The sequence below is a fragment of the Octopus sinensis genome, linkage group LG7, assembly GCF_006345805.1.
Source record: "Octopus sinensis linkage group LG7, ASM634580v1, whole genome shotgun sequence".
In the NCBI taxonomy this organism is placed as follows: domain Eukaryota; kingdom Metazoa; phylum Mollusca; class Cephalopoda; order Octopoda; family Octopodidae; genus Octopus; species Octopus sinensis.
Window position 1 is genome coordinate 83990958 of NC_043003.1, and position 22273 is coordinate 84013230.

Here is a 22273-nt window from a genome sequence, read left to right on the forward strand (position 1 = left end):
AGAGATTTATTTGACTTCAGAATCAATATTTCAGCTTTTCTTCTTCCTCCTCCTCCATTTGCAACTCTCTCTCTCTCTCCACCCCCTCTCTCTCTCTCTCTTTCCCCCCTCTCTCTCTCATCCATTCTTATCATTTCTCCCCTTACTCCCACTCATTCTCAATCACTCTTCTCACCACAATCCACATTAATACAGGAAGGCTCAGTCTGTTACATTTATTATCAACCTCTCCATCTTATTCTCTTTCTTTCCTCATTCTTTCTTTCCTTCTCTAACAACCCTCCCTCTCTTTCTTCTTACTTTTCTTATACCCCACTCCACCTCCCTTCCTGCTCATTCTCTTTCCCTTCACCCCTCTCACATGCATTCACCCCTCTCACATGCATTCACCCCTCTCTCTCCTCCTCCTCCTCCTTTTGTCTATTCCTCTCATTTTATTCTTCACCCCCCCCCCGGCATATTCATTCCTTCGTTTTTTCCTTTTCTCTCTCTCTCATAGTATTTTAAGGTGTGTGTGTGTGTATTTTCCAACACAGTGGTACACCATATACACAAGCACCTGTGCATACACACAATCAAGCACTCATGCATACATTTACATTCATATTAACAAACATGCATACACACACATGTATACAAGTATATACACATGTTCGCAAAAAATATTCCCATATAAGTCTACTTAGATATAAGCATATTAACATACAAATAGGTATAAAGCACTGGTGCATATACAAAACCCATTAAATAAATACATAGGTCATCATTAAGATCATCCTTTTTATATCCATTTTCCCATGCTTGCAAGGGCAAGAGCATGCCTGTCAATATTGAAGTTTGTGATTCCCAGCATTTGACAGAAGGAAAGGCAATGGTTGCAAGCAGGCGCCATAGTAAAATCTCAGATTAAAACATGATACACACACACACAGACACACACACTCCTTTCTTCTGTAGGCACAAGGTCTGAAAATTCGAGGGAGAGGATTGGTTGATCATATCAACCTTGGTGTTCAACAGGGTACTTATTTTCCAACACAGTGACGCACCATATACACAAGCACCTGTGCATACATACATTCAAGCACTAATGCTACCACTGCTTGACAACTGGTGTTGGTGAGTTTACATCCTTGTAACTTAAACAGTTTGGCAAGAAAGACCATAGGCGCAGGAGTGGCTGTGTGGTAAGTAGCTTGTTTACCAACCACATGGTTCCGGGTTCAGTCCCACTGCGTGGAACCTTGGGCAAGTGTCTTCTACTATAGCCTCGGGCCGACCAAATCCTTGTGAGTGGATTTGGTAGATGGAAACTGAAAGAAGCCCGTCGTATATATATATATATATTATATATGTGTGTGTGTGTGTGTGTGTGTGTGTGCTTGTGTGTCTGTGTTTGTCCCCCTAGCATTGCTTGACAACCGATGCTGGTGTGTTTATGTCCCCGTTACTTAGCGGTTCGGCAAAAGAGACCGATAGAATAAGTACTGGGCTTACAAAGAATAAGTCCCGGGGTCGAGTTGCTCGATTAAAGGCGGTGCTCCAGCATAGCCGCAGTCAAATGACTGAAACAAGTAAAAGAGTAAAAGAGAGAGAGAGAATAAGTACTAGGCTTTAAAAAACAAGTCCTAGTGTTGATTTGTACAACTAAAACTCAATGTGGTGCCCCAGCATGGTCGCTGTCAAATGACTGAAACAAGTAAAAGATATATATATATATATATACACACACATAGATACAGCATGGCTGAGATAGGTCCAGGCAAGGCTATGTGGTCAAGAAATCTGTTTAACAACAATGTGGTTTGGGGATTGATTCCATTGTGTGGAACTTTGGAAGTGTCTTCTACTATAACATCAGACAAATAATGTCTTGTTGTACCTGTATTTCAAGGAGCCAGTCTTGTCACATTCTGTGTTGTTGAATCTCCCTAACAACTACGTTAAGGGTATGCATGTCTGTGGAGTACTCAGCCACTTGCATGTTAATTTCACAAGCAGGCTGCTCCATTGATCAAATAAACTGGAACATATTGTCATAGCTGATGAAGTCCCAGTGTATATAACAAATAAGCTTGAACTACTTTTCAACCTGCTCAATTATGCCACAGGAAAAGAGTAATGAGATCTCCAAGAGGTTTGAGCAAGAGGTGTAGAGAAACCATGGTATAGCAGGAGGATGAAACTCAGCCAATGAGGAGCCTGGAATAAGTCAATATACAGTACCAGAACACCTCTTTGTTGGATCTCTGATAAACTGTCATCCAGTGTAAAAAATTTCTAGTCCAAGCTGTCTAGAACATGTTACCAAGTCTGACAAATCTTCACACATGGGGTAGGAGTGAAGCACCTTCCTGTTCCTTGTGTACTGTAATAGGGTCCCTTCAACAGCTTCACAGCAGCTAATCCAGGGCTTTGACTGATGGTGACTACTGATGGTAACAAGATCAGATGCTCAAGATGTCATAGAGAGAGGTGGTATCAAGAGCTATTCAGTCCAGTAAACATCATGACAGGAAGGAGGCCATCACTTTTCTCAAAGCTGCAGAGAAACCTACTTCACTGAAACATCAATGACTATGCCTCCTTTCCTTAGCCTGAGATTGGCAGCTGAGTGTGGGGCTCATGGAACATTTATTTACCTCAGAGCATATGATACTAACAACACTCCCCTGTCAGATATGGTGGTCATCTCAAATTTCTTGAACTAGTTAATCATGAGGGAAATGACTATGCCATGAGAAGTGCACATAGAGGAAGCTCATGAAAGAAAGCTTGCCAAAAATCAGGAGCTGGTAGGGGAGTGTAGAAGTCAAGACTGTTGAGATTTTGTTGGGGAAAGATCTAATTGGGTTTGGTGTTACTGGTGCAGCAAAGACAAGAGCCATACATTGCATCAGCAAAACTGCAGAGGAGGCCACCAAAGGGGTCTGGATTAAAAGAAGCAGACTGTTACTTTGTTGCTATGGGGATGAAAGCTGGGGCAACTGGGTGAGAGATGTCTGATGTTGAAAACCCCAGATCCTCTAAGATCCCAGAATCATCACTGATGATTCAATCCAGGCTATTAGGGAGGTCTATGTTAGAGCTATTTAAGATAAATGAATATATATATATATAAAATATATGTACATACATGCACATATTTAGTATGTATTTAATATAAATTTAATTATATATATATATAATTATATATATAATGTAGTGTAATATATGACAAAGCATAATATATATGCATGTAAAGTAATATATATATATAATGTATGCATGCATTAGATATATATTACACAATAGATATAGTGTGTGTGTGTATACACACACATATACACATATATTAAATATATTGCATAACATACATGCTCTCCCTCACTCTCATACATAAGTGTGTAGGTGTGTGTGTGTGTGTGTGTATGCCGATTAATGTGTGGAGACCAAATACGATGTAAATGTAACACTTATTGAACAGCTATCTATTAAATAAAGAAATAAAGTAACCAGGAGAAAGAGAATGAGGAAGAATAACAGAAAAACCCCATGAGAAGAGTAAATTGAATGAAAGAAAGAAAGAAAGAAAGAAAAGCAAAGGCTGAAATGAGAAAGGATGCACAATACACATACAGACAGACAAAAATTAAAATATATATATATATATATTTATGTAAAAACATAATGGAATTCCAAATGTAACAGTTCCATAGAGCCTCTACCATTCTTACTTTATTCCATAAAGCTATTTTCCTTCCAACCCTGTACCCTATTTATCTATCATTATATGTATTAAATTGTTCTTGTTACTCTTTGTATTGCTGTTTGTTGTGGTTGTTGTTGTTGTTGGAACTGTTTTTTGTTACCACTGCTATGATCATCATTGTCATCATCATCATCGTCATCATCATCATTGTGGCCATTATTGTTATTTTTGTTATTTATATTTTTTTTTTAGTTTGTCTAAATGAATTCATTTCATACAATTGACTTTCTATGAAGTGCAGAGAGAGAGAGGTGGAGTGGAGATACAGAATGATACTGAAGAGAGATTTAAATATCTATATATTAGAGGCAACACTTGATTATGAAGATGATGACGATTATGTGGACGTGTGTGTGAGAGGAGGAAACAGGAGATAATATTATGATGAGGTTAATGGTAGCAATTATGTGAATGGAGGTAGTGGTGGTGGTGGTGGTAAGGGATTTTGATGGTGAAAGCAATAAGGGATGATACTTGCAATGATGGTAGTGGTGGTGGTGGCAGTGCTTGTAATAGCAAATGGCAATGATGAAAATGATGGTGATAATGGTGATGTAGAAGGCTGTGAGAATAATGATGATGGTGATGGTAGTGAAATCAATGATGGTTGTGGTGATGAAGAGTAGAATAATGGCAGAAGTGCTGGTGGTAGAGGCATTGGCAGTGTTGTTTGTGTTGTTGTCAGTAGTGGTATTGTTGTTGTTGATGGTGGAGTGTTGATGGCAATGGTATTATTGGTGATGGTGATGTTAGTGTTAATGGTGTTGGTGGTATTGTTAGTGGTGATGTTGGTGGTAGTAGTGTTGTTGTGGTGATGGTAGTGTTGGTGTTGTTGTTGTTAGTGTTGGTGGTATTGTTAGTGGTGATGATAGTGGTAGTAGTGTTGTTGTTGTTAATGGTGGCAGAGGTGGTGATGCTGATGGTAGTGTTGGCAGTATTGATGTTGTTGTTGTTAGTGGTAGCGATGCTAGTGAAGGTGATGATGTTAGTGTTGGTGGTATTGTTAGTGGTAGTAGTTAGTGATGGTGTCTGTTGATGGTGGTGGTGGTGTTAGCAGAGGTGATGATGGAGGCAGTGATGGACAGTGTCAACAATGATGATTGTGGTACTCTTGGCAATTGTGCTACTATTTCTTATTTCTTAATTGCCCACAAGGGGCAAAAAATAGAGGAAACAAACAAGGACAGACAAAGGGAAGAAGTCGATTATATCGACCCCAGTGCATAACTGGCACTTAATTTATCAACCTCGAAAGGATGAAAGGCAAAGTCGACCTCGGCGGAATTTGAACTCAGAACATAATGGCAGATGAAATACCGCAAATCATTTCGCCGAGCACGCTAACGTTTCTGCCAACTCACCACCTTAATTGTGGTACTATTTCTTTCAGATAGAGTGCTCATATAGAGGCTCCCCACAATTCATGCACAACAGTATTAAACAGAAAAGGATTTTATTTTCCTTTTGGTTGGGAAGTCAGATTCAGACAATATTCCCAGTATATCTGGTATCAATTTGCACCAAATCAATTGGCCCAACAGGAACAGCCGAAACGACCAGCCAACCATGCCAGCATGGGAAACAGATGTCAAACACTAATGATGAAGATCACAATTATGATGATGCAGGCACAGATGTGGTTGTGTAGTTGGAAGTTTGCTCCTAAACACATTGTTCCAGGTTCAGTCCCACTGTGTGGCACCTTGAGCAAGTGTCTTCTACTACAGCTTTGAGCTGACCAAAGCCTTGTGAATGGATTTGGTAGATAGAAACTGAAGGAAGCTCACTGTGTGCATATATACATGTGTGTGTGTGTTTTCCACACTGCTGTAGGTGTGTTTACATCCCTGTAATGTAGCAGTTTAGCAAAAGAGACTGATAAAATAAATACCAGTCTTTACAAAAACTAATAAAGTACAGGGGTTGATTCATTCAACTAAAATTCCACAAGGCGGCTCCAGCATGGTCGCAGTCTGATGACTGAAAGAAGTAAAAGATAAAATATATATTAAGCCAACTTCCATACAGTTTCTGTCTATAAAATCCCACTCACAAGATATTAGTCAGGCCTAGGTTATAATAGAAGACATTTACCCAAGGTGTCATGCAGTGAGATTGAACCCAGAGTCATGTTATTGGGAAGGAAACTTCTTAACCACATAGCCATGACAAACTATTTAACTTGTGAGATTGGTAGCATTATCATCATTCAAGGTCTGTTCTCTGTGCTGGTATAGGTTGGATGGTTTGGGAGGAGCTGGCCAGCTGAAGAGCTGCCTGGGATCCTTGTCTGTTTTGAAATGGTTTCTATGGCTGGATGCCCTTCCTAATGCTAACCACTCTACAGAGTGTTCAGGGTGCTTTTACATAGCACTGGGATGGGTGATTTTATGTGGGATCAGCACCTGCAAGCCTGCAAATTTAGGGTCGTTCAGCTGAAGAGGGGCAACTGGTAGCATGACTTCAAACTTATAACTGACAGTCCAGTTGATTAAAAAGAAATAATTAGGCAAGTATTAAAATGTAATTAAGTTAACTTACAAAGACATTGAGTCCTCTGGCGCACATGTTCTTCTTGGATGTATTGAACACATATCGATTAGTGGGATCAGATGAGAGGTGAGCAATGACAAGAAACAGTGTTCCCAGCACAAACATGATGACCACAACACCAATAACTGTGAACTCCATGAACCACCAACTGAAAATAGAAAAAATAACAAATATTAGATATCATTTAAAATATATATGTATGTGTGTGTGTATATATATATATATATATATATATCATTTAACATCTGCCTTACATGCTGGCATGGGTGGGTGTATATACATATATATATAAATAAAGGTGAGCTGATGGAATTGTTAGCATGCTGGGCAAAATTCTCAGTGGCATTTTGGCCATCATTAGGTTTTCTGAGTTAAAATTCTACTGAGGTTGACTTTCTCTTTCATCTTTGCTGTACCAGTTGAGCAATGGGGTTGATGTAATTGGCTTGCTCATTTCCCCAAAAGTGCTGGTCTTGTGCCAAAATTGGAAGCCAATACGTGTGTGTGTGTGTGTTTGTGTGTACAGGCACACACTATATAATATCATACACATGTTAGTTTAAAATCTGTATGTTCTTTAGATTTTGAAAAAAATAATCCATTGTATCTTAGAATGCTATTGAGCATTAAATAAAAGCCCTTTTGCCTAAATCACTTCCAGAATATTTCTGGTCTCGGAAACCTCAAAACAGAATTTTGTTCCTTATTTTATCAATGCAGGTAAGTAAATTCTCTCAACTGGCATAAATGAAATAAGATAAAACATGCACGCACAGTCAAATGCATTTGAAACTCAAACATATAGACAAGCGTTATCACATATACAGACAAAACAGATGAAAACAGACATACATATAAATGAAAAAAAAAAGACATGTGAAATACATGATATCTGTCTGTCCGTTTATATGAAATGATAACTTCTATGTTTTTAAAACAATTGTTATCAGTCGCGTTCACCTAAAAAAGCATCCTTAAGTGCTAACAAAAAGCAGTTTTCACTATATAAGTATAATATACATATCATCATCATCGTTTAGCATCCACTTTCCATGCTAGCATGGGTTGGATTAACTAGCATCGGTTTGTACAAAGTATGAGCATCTAGTTGTTTGGTCAAGTGGACGAGCTTCTTGTTGAAGTGACATGCAAAGTGGTTGAGTATTTCATAGCACACATGTACCTTTAACATAATTCTCAAGCACAATCTATATGGCACAGTGTGATAAGGCTAGACCTTAATAACATTCTTAAAATTTTATTTGCATTTTAATGACCCATTATAAAATTAGATAACACACACAGCCACACACGTACACACTTATCAACAAATAGTTTACATCGTTTACTTTAGTCATGAAGTCTGAGATTTGATTTTGCTGCTTTGTATCTTGAATAAATATTTTGGACAGAATCAGTGTAGAAGCCCCGTTGGATAGACTCATCATCATCATCATCATCACGCTAAACGATGATGATGATGATGATGATGATGATGATGATGATGATGATGATGATGATGATGATGAGTCTATCCAATGGGGCTTCTACACTGATTCTGTCCAAAATATTTATTCAAGATACAAAGCAGCAAAATCAAATCTCAGACTTCATGACTAAAGTAAACGATGTAAACTATTTGTTGATAAGTGTGTACGTGTGTGGCTGTGTGTGTTATCTAATTTTATAGTGGGTCATTAAAATGCAAATAAAATTTTAAGAATGTTAAAAAAATGTATATCTGTTACAAATGATATAAACAGTGCATCTAGAATTAGATATTTATGCAGGATTATCATGATTTTTTTGTAATCAATTACTCAATGAATCATTATGTCCTGGGCAATGCTAACTATCTTAATTATATATATATAAAATATAAATTAAGGATAAAACCACTCTTATGCAACTCAAACAGTGATAGACATAAACCAAAACATAAATAACAAATAAAATATATTTTTATAAAACATATAACTAGATAACATATATAACATATAACTTGAGTTGAATTATAGTGGTTTTATCTCTAATTTATATATTTATATTGTGAAATTTGATTTAATACTAAATTGAAATTTTCCCTGTAAGTTTGGAGTTATACTCCCTATTATTATTATTATTATTATTATTATATATATATATATATTATTTTGGTCAAGTGAACAGGGGGAATAATAAATTTTAGTTTGGTTTAGTCCCATAGACCTGTACATACAAACACACTCATACACAGAGTATTGATGGTACAACTATGTTCTACTTTCTGTTCATTTCTTTGATCTGCTAAATGTCTATGTATGCCACTTTAAAGCAGACTGGTCAGAGACATCTACAATAGTGAAGCATACAAAAGACAGTCTGGATACTGACATAGCTAGCAAAAGGTCAGCAAGTCACAGGAGAATCAGCTAAGTGAACTAAGTCATTTTTATCCTAGTGGCTGAGTAATTAAGAAGTTTGTTTCTTAACCATGTAACCACAAGGTTTCAAGTTTAGTCCCACAGCAAGACATCTTGGGCTAGTAAGTGTTGTCTACTAGAGCGCTGGGCCAATCGAAACCTTGTCAGTGGATTTGGTAGATGGAGACTGAAAAACCTCATTGTATGTGCATGAGTGCCTGATTGAGTGAATTATTGTGAGTATGTAGTGTGTGTGTTGTGGGTGTGCGTGGTGTGGGTGCACACGTTGTGGGCACATGTTGTGTGCATGTGGGTGTGTTTGCCATGGGTGTGTGTGTGTTTGCTGTGGGTATGTGTGGGTGTGCTTGTTGTTGGTGTGCTTGTTGTGGAAGTGTGTGCTTGTTGTGGACGAGTGTGCACTTGTTGTGGACGTGTGCGCTTGCTGTGGATGTGTGCGCTTGCTGTGGACGTGTGCGCTTGCTGTGGACGTGTGCGCTTGCTGTGGACGTGTGCGCTTGCTGTGGACGTGTGCGCTTGCTGTGGACGTGTGCGCTTGTTGTGGACGTGTGCGCTTGTTGTGGACGTGTGCGCTTGTTGTGGACGTGTGCGCTTGTTGTGGACGTGTGCGCTTGTTGTGGACGTGTGCGCTTGTTGTGGACGTGTGCGCTTGTTGTGGACGTGTGCGCTTGTTGTGGACGTGTGCGCTTGTTGTGGACGTGTGCGCTTGTTGTGGACGTGTGCGCTTGTTGTGGACGTGTGCGCTTGTTGTGGGTGGGTGTGTGTGCTTGTTGTGGGTGTGGATGTGCTTGGTGTGGGTGTGGATGTGCTTGGTGTGGGTGTGTATGTGTTTGGTGTAGGTGTGTGTTTGGTGTGGGTGTGGATGTGTTTGGTGTGGGTGTGTTTGCTGTGTGTGTTCTTGTCTTGACATTGTAGGTTAGTCTGAGTGTCACTGTCATACAAGCTATGTCAATCATTTCCAGTATTCTGTAAAATCATGTCTGGCCACGAGAAGTATAACCGTGCTTGGAGACAGATATGTGTTGACAACAAAAGCTGCATCCAACCATAGAAAATCTACCTCAATAAACTCCAACCGACCCATGCAGGGATGAAAAAGTGGATATTAAAATAATGATAATTATATCTCATAGGTCCAGCTAGACATCAAACAACCAACCCATCACTGCTACCATCTATTCACTTCCAGCTATCACCATTATGATGAAAAGTAGAACAGGGGAGAATGTTGAAATGCTAGAGTGAAGTCTTGTAAAAGTATGTTGTGTACAAGAGATAAGATAGAAGGAAGCCCGCCCAGTCAGGTTCCTTATGGGCAAGAAACATAACCGCACATTCTTCAGGGGTTGGGGTTACATTACTGGAATAGGCACATTTTTGACAGAGAAATGAATACCTTATTTTCTGATATAGAAGAATATACAGCCAGAAAAATGGTAGGTTGACTTATACACCAAGGCAACTTTAGGGAACCAAATGTTCCATGTAAAATGTAGCAGGATTAGAAAAGATAGTGATGACGTGTTCATGTTTACATTGTATACTATGCTGACTTGTATGACAGGAAATATGATAAACTAATTGAAGTAGTGAGAATATGTAACAACAATTGAGCTTAAACAAAGAACAGTTGGGGAAAAGGAGATAGTATCACAACAGGTAATAAAGGAATTCTTTCTCTAAATAGAAAGTAGACTGTATGAACTAAAATGATACATGGTTATGGGTATTAAATGGAGAGAATGAAAAAAGCTGGAGAGAAATGAAACAAGCATACTCCACTGGTTATATAATGTTTGTGAATCTGAGCACTGGAGTACAAGTGAATGACAGAAAACAAAAGGCAAAGTAACTAGGTGTAAGAGCTGTAGTGTCCAAGATGGCATTGGCGTAGGCATGTGATGTATATGAAGGATAATAGTTGGGTTAAGTGATGTCAAATGATCCAAGTGCTTTGGATCCAAGAAGCTATGGAAAAAGAAAGTCCAAGAAAGGGATGGAAAAAAGTGGTGAAGGTTGACCACAGAATGCTGAATCTCATGAAGATGATAAAAAGTGAGTGCAAGAATTGGTAAGTTACTATACATACATACATACACAAATAATATATATTATGTATTACAGGTATGTTATGTAAAGAGAGAGAAAGGGAAGGTGAGGAGAGTTAGTGGTACTAGTGCACCAACATGGATACTAGAATTAGAAGAAATAACAGCTAAATTTCTACCAAATTTATTCTACCAAATGTATCCTGCTACATTTAAAAACGAAAGTACACACTGCAAAAAGTAACTACAGATAGACTGTTTGAATATAAAAGATGATCATGGTTCAAATGCTTTTGATTGTAAGTCAGCTGGATTGAGGTTAACCTGGGGTTAAACAATAGTTTGGAAAACCTTTACATGATCATTTCACTTATTGAAAAGAGTCTTCAAATTTCTTTCAAATCACATACCATTTTGAAAAAGGAAGGACACATTACAAAGATATACTTTGACACACATTGCTCACATTTTTCCTTAGACATTGACTTGAAGATGCTTAGACTTGGCATTGACTACAATAATCTCACTAGTCTCACAGGGGTAGAGAGAGAAACAGAAACAGGACTGCAAAGGTCATGGGTACTGCTTCGCCTCTGTTGACTAACATGTAAAAGAAAAGGTCAACTTTGACAGAGCTACTTAATTTTATTATTATTATTGTTATTATTAATATTATTATTATTATTATTATTACCAGTCAAGTACTGGGGTTAATCTAATTGACTATATCCCCTTCTCTCAAAATTGTTGGCCTTGTGCCTAAATTAGATTATTGTTATTATTATTATTATTATTTATGCAGTGAGCTGGCAGAATTGTTAGCATGCCAGGGGCGGGGGATGCTAAGTGGTATTTCATCAATCTTCATATTCTGAGTTCAAATTTCACCAAGATTGACTTTGCCTTTTATCTTTTCGTGGTCGATAGAATATGTATCAATTAATTACTGGGGATTGATGTTATCAAATTACTCCCACCACTAAAATTGTTGGCCTAGTGCCGAAATTTGAAACCATTATTATTATTAAGAGGTGTCAAGCTGGCAGAATTGTTAGCATGCCAGGCGAAATGCCTAGTGGCATTTCATCTGCTGCTATGTTCTGAGTTCAAATTTCGCCAAAGTCGACTTTGCCTTTCATTCTTTTGGGATCGATAAATCAAGTACTAGTTGAGTACTAGGGAAGATGTGATCGACTGTTCCCCTCCCCACACAATTCAGACCTTGTGCCTATAGTAGAAAGGATTTAAAAAGGTGGCCAGCTGGCAGAATCATTAGCGTGCAGGGTGAAATGCTTAACAGTATTTCATCCACCTTGACATTCTGAGTTCAAATTCCACTGAGGTTGACTGCCTTTCATCCTTTTGGGGTTGATAAATTAAGAACCAGTGAAACACTGGGGTTGATGTAATCGACTATCTCCCTCCCCTAAAATTTCAGGCCTTGTGCCAATAGTAGAAAAGATTATTATTATTATTATGGCATCAAACTGGTGAAATTGTCAATATGTTGGACAAAAGGCTTTGTATCTTTTCTTCCAGCTCTTTATGCTCGGAGTTCAAATTCCACAAAGTTCAATAAAATAAAGTCTCATAGGCACAGGAATGGCTGTGTGGTAAGTAGCTTGCTTACCAACCACATGGTTCCAGGTTCAGTCCCACTGCGTGGCACCTTGTCTTCTACTATAGCCTCAGGCCGACCAAAACCTTGTGAGTGGGTTTGGTAGACAGAAACTGAAAGAAACCCGTTGTATGTGTGTGTGTATATATATATATATATATATATATAATATATATATATATTATATATATATATATATATATGTGTGTGTGTGTGTGTGTATGTGTGTGTGTGTGTGTGTGTTTCTGTGTTTGTCCCCCCCCAATATCGCTTGAAAACCGATGCTGGTGTATTTATGTCCCAGTAACTTAGTGGTTCAGCAAAATAGACTGATAGAATAGGTACTAGGCTTACAAAGAATAAGTCCTGGGGTCGATTTGCTCGACTAAAGGTGGTGCTCCAGCATGGCCACAGTCAAAATGATTGAAAAGAGTTGTTGTGATTGACTCGCCCCCTCCCTCAAAATATCAGGCCTTGTGTTTATTTTAGAAAGGATTATTATTGTTAGTAGTAGCAGCAGCAATAGTAAACTGTAACTCCATACACATGAAGTTTTAGTTCCATTTTTCAATGCTCTGAACTTAAATTCTGCTGAGATTGACTGTTTCAGTTATGGTTATAGAAACAATTGATTTAAGTATCAGTTATTTACTGGAATATATTGTGACATCTATACATTTCATTATTAGCAGTATAGTAGCAGAAATGCAAGAATAACAGTCTGCAACAATGTCTTACTGTAAATTACCAAAGTAAGTACTAACGTACTAAAAAAGGTCAGCTTGATAATTTTAATTAATCAAGAAAATGCCAATGCCAAGGAGAAGAGGTAAAGATTGCTGGGAGGCAACTAGAAATAAAATAATTTTTTTTTTCTTTTGGAGGTTAAATGTGTCAATGCGCCAGTGACTCAAATTTTGAAAATGGGAAACATGGTGAAAATGTAGTGAGATGTTTTCTCTGATGTTTTCATTTAAAATCATTTTTAAAGCTAATAAAAAAACTGGGGTTACATTAATTAATTCCAATACTCTTCTTACACCAAAATGAGAAATTCTTTTATTCTTTTACTTGCTTCAGTTATTTGACTGTGGCCAAGCTTGGGCATCAGCTTGAAGAGTTTTAGTTGAACAAATCGCCTCAGAACTTGACTTTTGTTGTTTTTAAGCCTAGTACTTATTCTATTGGTCTTTTTACTGAGGTGTTAAGTTATGGGGATGTAAATACACCAACACCAGTTGTCAAGCAGTGATGGTGGGGACAAATAAAGACACACTATATATATATATATATGTATCATCATCATCATTTAACGTCCGCTTTCCATGCTAGCATGGGTTGGACGGTTCAACTGGGGTCTGGGGAGCCCGAAGGCTGCACCAGGCCAATCAAATCTGGCAGTGTTTCTACAGCTGGATGCCCTTTCTAACGCCAACCACTCCGAGAGTGTAGTGGGTGATTTTATGTGCCACCGACACAGGTGCCAGACAAGGCTGGCGAACGGCCACGCTCGGATGGTGTTTTTTTTGTATGTATGTATGTATGTATGTATGTATGTGTGTGTGTGTGTGTTATATATATATATGTGTGTGTGTATATATATACACACACACACACAATACTTCTTTCAGTTTCTGTCCACCAAATCCATTCACAAGGCTTTGATCAGCCTGAGATTATAGTAGGAGACATTACCCCAAAGGGCTACCCAGTGGGACTGAACCTGGAACCATGTGGCTGAGAAGCAAACTTCTCACCACACAACCATGCTTGTACTATTTGGGCAAAAAATTTTCACACTGTCAGACAAAAGGTCTTGTGGTATTTGTTCTAGTGCTAAACATACGGCATTCAATTCTCACCAAGCTTTCATTCCTCTGGGAAGCATGAAAAGAAAGTGCCAGTCAAGGACTGGAATTGATTTATTAGGCTAACTCTCTGAAAATTCCTGGCCTCATGTCTACATTAGAAAATTATTATTATGAGTATGGGGTAGGTGGTGAACTAGTAGAAATGTTAGCACATAGGTGCAGGAGTGGCTGTGTGGTAAGTAGCTTGCTTACCAACCACATGGTTGTGAGTTCAGTCCCACTGCATGGCATCTTGGGCAAGAGTCTTCTACTGTAGCCTCAGGCTAACCAAAGCCTTGTGAGTGGATTTAGTAGACAGAAACTGAAAGAAACCAGTCGTATATATTTATATATATGTTTATCCATCCCTCATCACTTGACAACTGATGTTGGTGTGTTTATGTACCTGTAATTTAGCAGTTCAGCAAAAGAGACCAATAAAGTACCAAGTTTACAAAGAATAAGTCCTGGGGGGGCGGGGTCGATGTGTTCAGCTAAAGGTGGTGCTCTACCATAGTCGCAGTCAAATGACTGAAACGAAAAAAAAAATTTTTTTTAATACCAAACAAAATGCTAAATGGTATTTCATCCATCTTTATGGTGTGACTTCAAATGCTGCTGAGATTCACTTTGCCTTTTCATCTTTTCAGGGTTCATAAAATGAGTACCAGTTGAGCAAGGGGAAAAGTTTATTTACATTGACTAGTAACTCATTTTATCAACTCCAAAAGGATGACAGGATAAGTTGACCTTGGCAAGATTTGAACTCAGAATGTAAAGAGTCGGAAGAAATGCTTCTCGGCACACCACTACTATTTACCCTTAAGCAGTCACAGTATTTCTGACTTTCACATTTATAGAACTTAATTTTGATAGCATTATATTCCCTGGGGGTCACAGGAACAGATGAGAATGACCCTTGACCTCTCAAATTTCTGGTACGGTTATATTGTTCAGTCTTTCTTAATGAGACAATATGTTGGTTTATAAATATATATTATATATATGTGTATTGGCATACACATCTGGCTTACCAATAGACATAATTGGCTTCCAGGCTAAGTTTTTTTTTTTTTTTTTTTTGTTTAAATAACCACATTAACCTATAAATATACAGATGGAAGAGCAAACGGACAGGGAATTGGAATGCACTGGAGACAAGAGCAGAAAGCTTTATGCATTATGTGTGTGTGTGTATGTATGTATATATATATATATATATATATATATATATATATATATATATAAATAGGAGTGTATGAAATGAAGTGGAAGACGAAGAAAGGAGGAGAGACTGGGTTGAGAGAGAAAGAGGGAGAGATGGAGAGAGAGATGAGTGCAGAGAAAAGGTAGTAGTAAACAGAATGAAACAGTTAAACTGCAAGATAACTGCTGATATCGGAATAGAACTGAGAGTTTACTAGGATCAACCAACATATGGAGAGAGAGAGAGAGAGAGAAGGGAAGAGATGGAGAAAGAGATAGAGGAAGCATTATATAGAAAGGAGGGAGGGAGAGAGAGATGTGAAGAGAAAGATAGAGAGAACTAAAAAGGGAGATGAAGAGAGATAGAAAGTGATAGAAAGAGCCAGAGAAATAGAGAGGGATAGACAGAGACATTGAGCACAAGCTGTAATATTAGAACCAGTTTGTTGTCCAGACATTTTTAAAGTCAACCTGTATCAATTATGGAAAGTATTGAAGTATAATTTTTCAAAAATAAAATAAAAATAGAATATTCAGTAAGTGTCCACATGCATGTATGTGTGTGTGCGTATATATATGTATGTATTTATGCATGTATGTGTGTGTGTGTGCATATGTATGTATGTATGGTGTGTATGCAAGTATGTATGGTGTGTATGCATATATGCATGTATGTATACATGTGCATATATGTATGTGTGCATGCTCATATATGTATGCCTGTATGCCTGCGCATATATGTGTGCATGTACACACATGTATGTGTGCATATATATGCATGTGTGCATGTGTATATATGTATGTGTTTGTGCATTTGCATATATGTATGTATTTGTGCATGTGCATATATGTATATATTTGTACATGTGCATATATGTATGTATTTGTACATGTGCATATATGTATGTATTTGTACATGTGCATATATGTATGTATTTGTACATGTGCATATATGTATGCATGTATGTGTGTGTGTGTGCATGTGTGAGTATGTGTAATAGCATATTTAACTGTTCTAAAAAGTGTGAACTAAGTGCAATGATTATAGAGATTAAATATAGTTAGCATTGTTGTCTGTTTTCAAGTATAAAATTTATGTCTGGAAACAGATTTGAAAGAAAATCTCAAAGTAATATATTGGTTATTGAACAGTTCCAAGTTTAATTCACATTAATTCATTTATTTCTATTTACTTTATGGAATTATGGAATAGCAAAGTATCTAATTTTGGTATTTCCAGTAATGCGGAATAATTAGAATACGAGGTACTGGAAGTATCATTAGTATTAGAGTATTCTGTTACTTGTTTCAGACATTTATCTGTGGCCATGCTGGGGCACCACTTTGAAGAATTTTTGTTGAACAAGTTGACCACAGGACTTATTGTTTTTAAGTCTAGTAATTAGTCTATCAGTCTCGTTTGCTGAACCACTAAGTTGCAGGGATATAAACACACCGAAACCAGTTGTCAAACCGTGGTGGGGGACAAAGTGACACAAAGACACACAGATATATACTTAGCAGCCTATCTTCCAGTAACTATCTTGGACTTCTTGTATCTCTTCATTCAGCAATCAAAAGTCCGAAAGAGATGGGTTCCTGTTTGGGGCCTGTGAAGCTTTACAATGCATGGAACCAAGTCAAACTGTTTTAAATAATATATATATATAGCTACACATGGCAGGTTTCTTTCAGTTTCCATCTACCAAATCCATCACAAGACTTTAGTCAATCTGAGGCCATGGTAGAAAACTTTCGCCCAAGGTACCACACAGTGGGATTGAACCTGGAACCATGAGATGGGAAGCAAACTTCTTACCACACAGCCATGCCTATAGACAATTTTTATTAAAGTGATGCTAAAATTGCAAGTGCTGGCATGATAATGTGCTAGCTCCAATATTTGATCCTCAGAAGAGGAGAGATTGGTAAAAAAGTCAAACTTGTTTTATCTTCAATTCAGTTTCCATGCCTATCCTCACTTTTGGTCATGAATGAAAGAGTATGACCACAAATACAAGCAATCAAAATGGGGTTCTTTTTTCCAAAGGATCTTTAGAATAATATTACTTGCCAGTGTGTGTAGCTCTGAGATTAGGGAGTCTTTTTTAGGATGTGCTATTACACCTCTGTATTGAAGGGTCACAACTTTGGTATTACAAGTGATAAAAATGTCGCAGGAAAGAATCGCAAGAGGGATATTTCAAGCAGAGTCAACTGGCAGAGAACTATGAGAAGACCGAAAATGAGATGGTTGGAATAATATACACCAATGATTCCCAACATGGAGTATAGATACCACTGCTTGGGCCTGGAAAAATTGTAGTGGGGAAATGGTGCTGTAGTCACCGGGCACAAAGGTCACATTAACCCTTTTGATACCAACCTGGCTGAAACCACCTTTGGCTCTGTAGTACAAATGTCTTGTTTTCATAAGTTTTGAATTAAAATCTTCCACCAAACCTTAGTCACAATTTATGTTCCTAACACTAACTTAATGATAACTAAGTTACTTTACTAAATTCTTATATTTAGAATTAATTGAAAGAAACACAGAGCATCTCAAAATAAATATGGTAATGAAAGGGTTAAAGTGATTCACTTTTTTTGTACCCAGTACTTTATAAAAGAGTTACAGCTAAATTCTTTTGCATTAATTAATTGTGATAAAATATTAAAAATAAAGTTTTCTTCCAGCCTCCAGTGGGACATACATTTTTCTAGAAAGTTATTGTGAGGCCTGAGGGAAAATGGGTTGGGAAACACAGATGTAGTCTCATTTGGTCATGCTTGGGAATTCAACTGTGCAAAGTCTAATGAGAATGTTTCTGACGAGACCCTATGGAGGAAGTACCTGAGGACTCTACCCCTACAATCCCCCAGGAATAGGGGGCAGAGAAGATGAATGGATTAGTAAAGTGACATTTAGTATATAGAAAAATGCCCATAATAGTTATGTAGCTAAACCTGAATTAAGCACTAGCGTGACATTTCAGATCCAGGATGGAATTTGTACATATTTTAACCTCAGATCGGACATGATTAAGCAGACCCATGTTCAAAAGTGTTTCATTCCAGTTGTTACCATTCCATCTTTTTAGGAGTACATCAATCTATATTTTCCAGTATGCTCTTTTTTTTTGTTCTTTGTTCTTATATAAGAGAGTAGTCTATGATTTGAGATAATTTAGATGTTATTTCTGGTTGGTTAAGTAAACACATAGTAGCTTCCTCACTGGTTTGTGAGATCCTTGATTTGGTTTATATACACCAAAACATACTCAGAGTCAATGATAGATCATTTAGCAAGTGCTGCAGACTAGAAGTTGACTCATGGTACACCAAAATGATAGTTCTTTAGTTTATTTAAGCTACTAAAGCCAAAGCCATGCTGAAGCAGTAACTAGTGCAACATTTAAGAAAAAAATTTTTTATATCAGGAGGTGCACATCAAAGTGCAACATCTAAAACACCTAAATTTAAGTGCAACATTGCATATCTACATCTAATAGCTTATAACAATTTGCACCTGAATATAGCATATGGCAATTTACATGTAGCTGCAGCATATTGCACATCAGCCTCTAACTGCAATATACTGCAAACCTGCATCTGAGTACAAAAAACTGCATACCTGTATGAAAGTGCAGCATATTGCACACCTGCATGTAAGTGTAACACAGTGTACTGTTGGTCAATATACAAGGCTGAACTGTTCAGTTGCACAAGAGTTTAAGATTAATAAGCAGAGTAAAAGAAATGGAATTCTTAAGACCAACTTTTAGAAATTAAAAAAAAAAAAGATGGTTATGATTTAACAACTAGGCAGATTTTAATCCTTTAGCAATCAGATTACTGTTAAAATGTAATGCTTATTTATTCACACCATTTCGAATTAATCATGCATTATCTTGTAGCTTTGAGATTTTGAGGATGTGACTATTTTTTTAGAAAGACATTGCCGAGTAGGTGTGAAAGGCAGGATCCGGTTGCTTTGAACATAAAGCAGGTAGAATATTTCGGTCTGATATGGCTGGTTTAAATACTAAAGGATTAAATATATCCAAGCCAGGTGCAGTCTTCTGGCTTGCCAGTTCCTGTCAAATGGTCTGACTTATGCTGGCATGGAAAACAGACATTAAATGATGATGATTATGATGATTTCTGTGATGGGATTGGAAGAAATTTTTAGAGCTTAGATATGATCCTTTATGTCCCGAATTCAAATTCTGTTGTTTAGCTTTGCTGTTTGTCCTTCCAAGATCAATAAACTACAATACCAATCAAGCACTGAAGGGATGGTGGAATCAATATAACCGACTTAACCTTATTCCCTCAAATTGAGACCTTTTGTCTATATTAGAAATAGTTATTATGAAGATAATAGTTTGAACCAATGATTCTCAATCAGAGCCCATATGACCCCTGGGTGTCCATGCAAGCAAAAAGTAAACTGCCCCCCCCCCCCCACAGTAGTATATTAAAGCTCCATGGAAACATTCTGCTTTAAATGTATTTATTAAATGAAACGGCTAGATTTCTTTCTCGACAGTTTCACCATAGTTCAACCCATAGAAGTTAATGTAAAAAACAAAATAAGAATTTTGAAAGAATTATCCATAAAACTATTTTTTAAACACTGAAAGGTTATGGAGACCCACCAGAATAGAATAGTGGTCAAAGGAGATCCATAGATAAAAAATGGTTGAGAACCATGAGTTTAGCCTGTTTAGTGGCTTAACCCTTTAGTGTTCACATTATTCTGCCAGAACTAATGCTTTTTTATACACATCGTTTTGAACTAATCATGCATTATCTTGTAGCTATGAGATTTTGATGAGGTAGCTGTTAATTTTTAAAACGATATTGTAGGGTTGGTGTGAGAGACCAGATCTGGCCAGTTTGAACATAAAACAGGCAGAATACTTTTGGCCGGATATGGCCGGTTTAAATGCTAAAGGGTTAAGGCAGCATGTGTCCGACTGACAAAGTACTAGCCCCGTCCATCAAACAAAATGTTGGATCCTTTCTGTTCTCTTTATTAATGAATAAAGGAAATAAAATTTGCATCCATATAATTCTTCTGTCTTTGCCATGGTGTTTGACAAGTTTAAAAATAATTTAAAACCTTTTAATTTTATAAAACATAGTTGCCGGTATAGCTGTGTGGTTAAGAAGCTTGTTTTGCAACAAGGTGGTTGTGGGTTCAGTCCCACCTCGTGGTACTTTGGGTGAGTGTCTTCTACTACAGCCATGGCTGACCAATGCCTTGTGAGTTAATTTGGTAGATGGAAACTGTGTGGAAACCTGTTGTGTGTGTGTGTGCCTTCACACCATTGCCTGACAACCAGTGTTGGTTTGTTTACATTCCTGTAAAGCAGTTTGGCAAAAGAAACCAACAAAATAGGTACCAAACTTAAAAAAAAACCCCAAAAAACAAGTACTAGGTTCAATTTGTTCACGTAAGTCTTTTAGAATTGACGCTGTCCAATGACTGAAACAAGTAAATAGATGTAAAACATGATACCAATTTGTTCACCTTTCGCAATCTTTATAGCTTCCTCCAAGAGAGGGCTGCCTCCCATGAGATACACTGGTTTAAGGGTTAAAGAGATTGCTGCAAGTTGTTTATAAATAAAGCTTACTAAGGTGAATCTTAGGACAATGGACATATTCTATAAAAAAGACATCCTATGACTATTAGAGACTGAACCATTCAAAATATTGAATAAATAAATAGTGTGCATATATATATATATATATATATATATATATATATATATATATATATATATATATATACACACACACACACACTCTGAAAATAACTTTTGTAGGTTGAAAAAAAAAAAATGTTTTTCTGATAGCTAGTGGTAGCATTCATATATTTTGGTGGTCACATCTGTTTTTTCCCATGACTTTTCCCAACTTTTATACATCCTGGTTACAGCTATTAATCTTAGCTTTGAACAAAGTATGTATGCTGTCATTCACAGTTTCCTCATCCCTCATCTCTCTCTCTCTCTATATATATATATATGTATGTATACACACACACATACACACATCTATCTATATAAGGTCACATGTGATATACTAGGAATCACAGGCAAATTATCTATAAACTAAGAGAGAAACAGGGTGAAAAGGATAGAAAACAGATTCCTTTTTAAATACAAGACCCTTTGTAAGTATGCTTAGTGTCTCAAACTGACAATTTCAGTACCCCACCCTCAACAAGGCTTTATAAAATTATTTAACCCTTGTCACCACTTCCTTAATGATTTCTGATTTAAGTACAAGTCCAGCAATTTTGAAGAGAGGGACTAGTTGATACTTATTTCTTTATTACCCACAAGGGGCTAAACATAGAGGGGACAAACATGGATAGACATAGGTATTAAGTCGATTATATCGATCCCAGTGCTTAACTGGTACTTAATTTATCGACCCCGAAAGGATGAAAGGCATAGTCGACCTCGGTGGAATTTGAACTCACAACGTAATGGCAGCCGAAATACCGCTAAGCATTTCGCCCGACGTGCTAACGATTCTGCTAGCTCGCCGCCTAGTTGATACCATGGACCTGAATACTTGACTGGTACTTTATTTCATTGATGCCAAAAATATGAAAAGCCAAGTTGATCTTCATAGGATTGTAACTCAGAAAGTAAAGAGCAGGAAGAAAATCCACATGGCATTTTATTAATTAGAAACCAATGAGTGTTTGTATTTTTATAATATTTCTTTATTATGATACAGGACAAGATTGAAATTGTTAACCTTTTAGCATTCAGATTACTCAGTCAAATGTAAAGCTTATTTAT

The 22273-nt window shown here is 37.2% G+C and overlaps 1 protein-coding gene across 11 annotated transcripts in view; it reads right to left on the reverse strand.

Moving 5' to 3' along the window:
• The window catches only part of LOC115214044, a 653508-nt gene that overhangs the window by 17200 nt on the left and 614035 nt on the right, over window positions 1-22273 (reverse strand). For all 11 annotated transcript variants that reach the window (XM_029783073.2, XM_029783076.2, XM_029783074.2 and 8 more), the window contains one exon: window positions 6293-6452. In XM_029783073.2, coding sequence (XP_029638933.1) covers window positions 6293-6452 — 160 coding nt within the window. The remainder of the gene's footprint in view (window positions 1-6292; window positions 6453-22273) is intronic.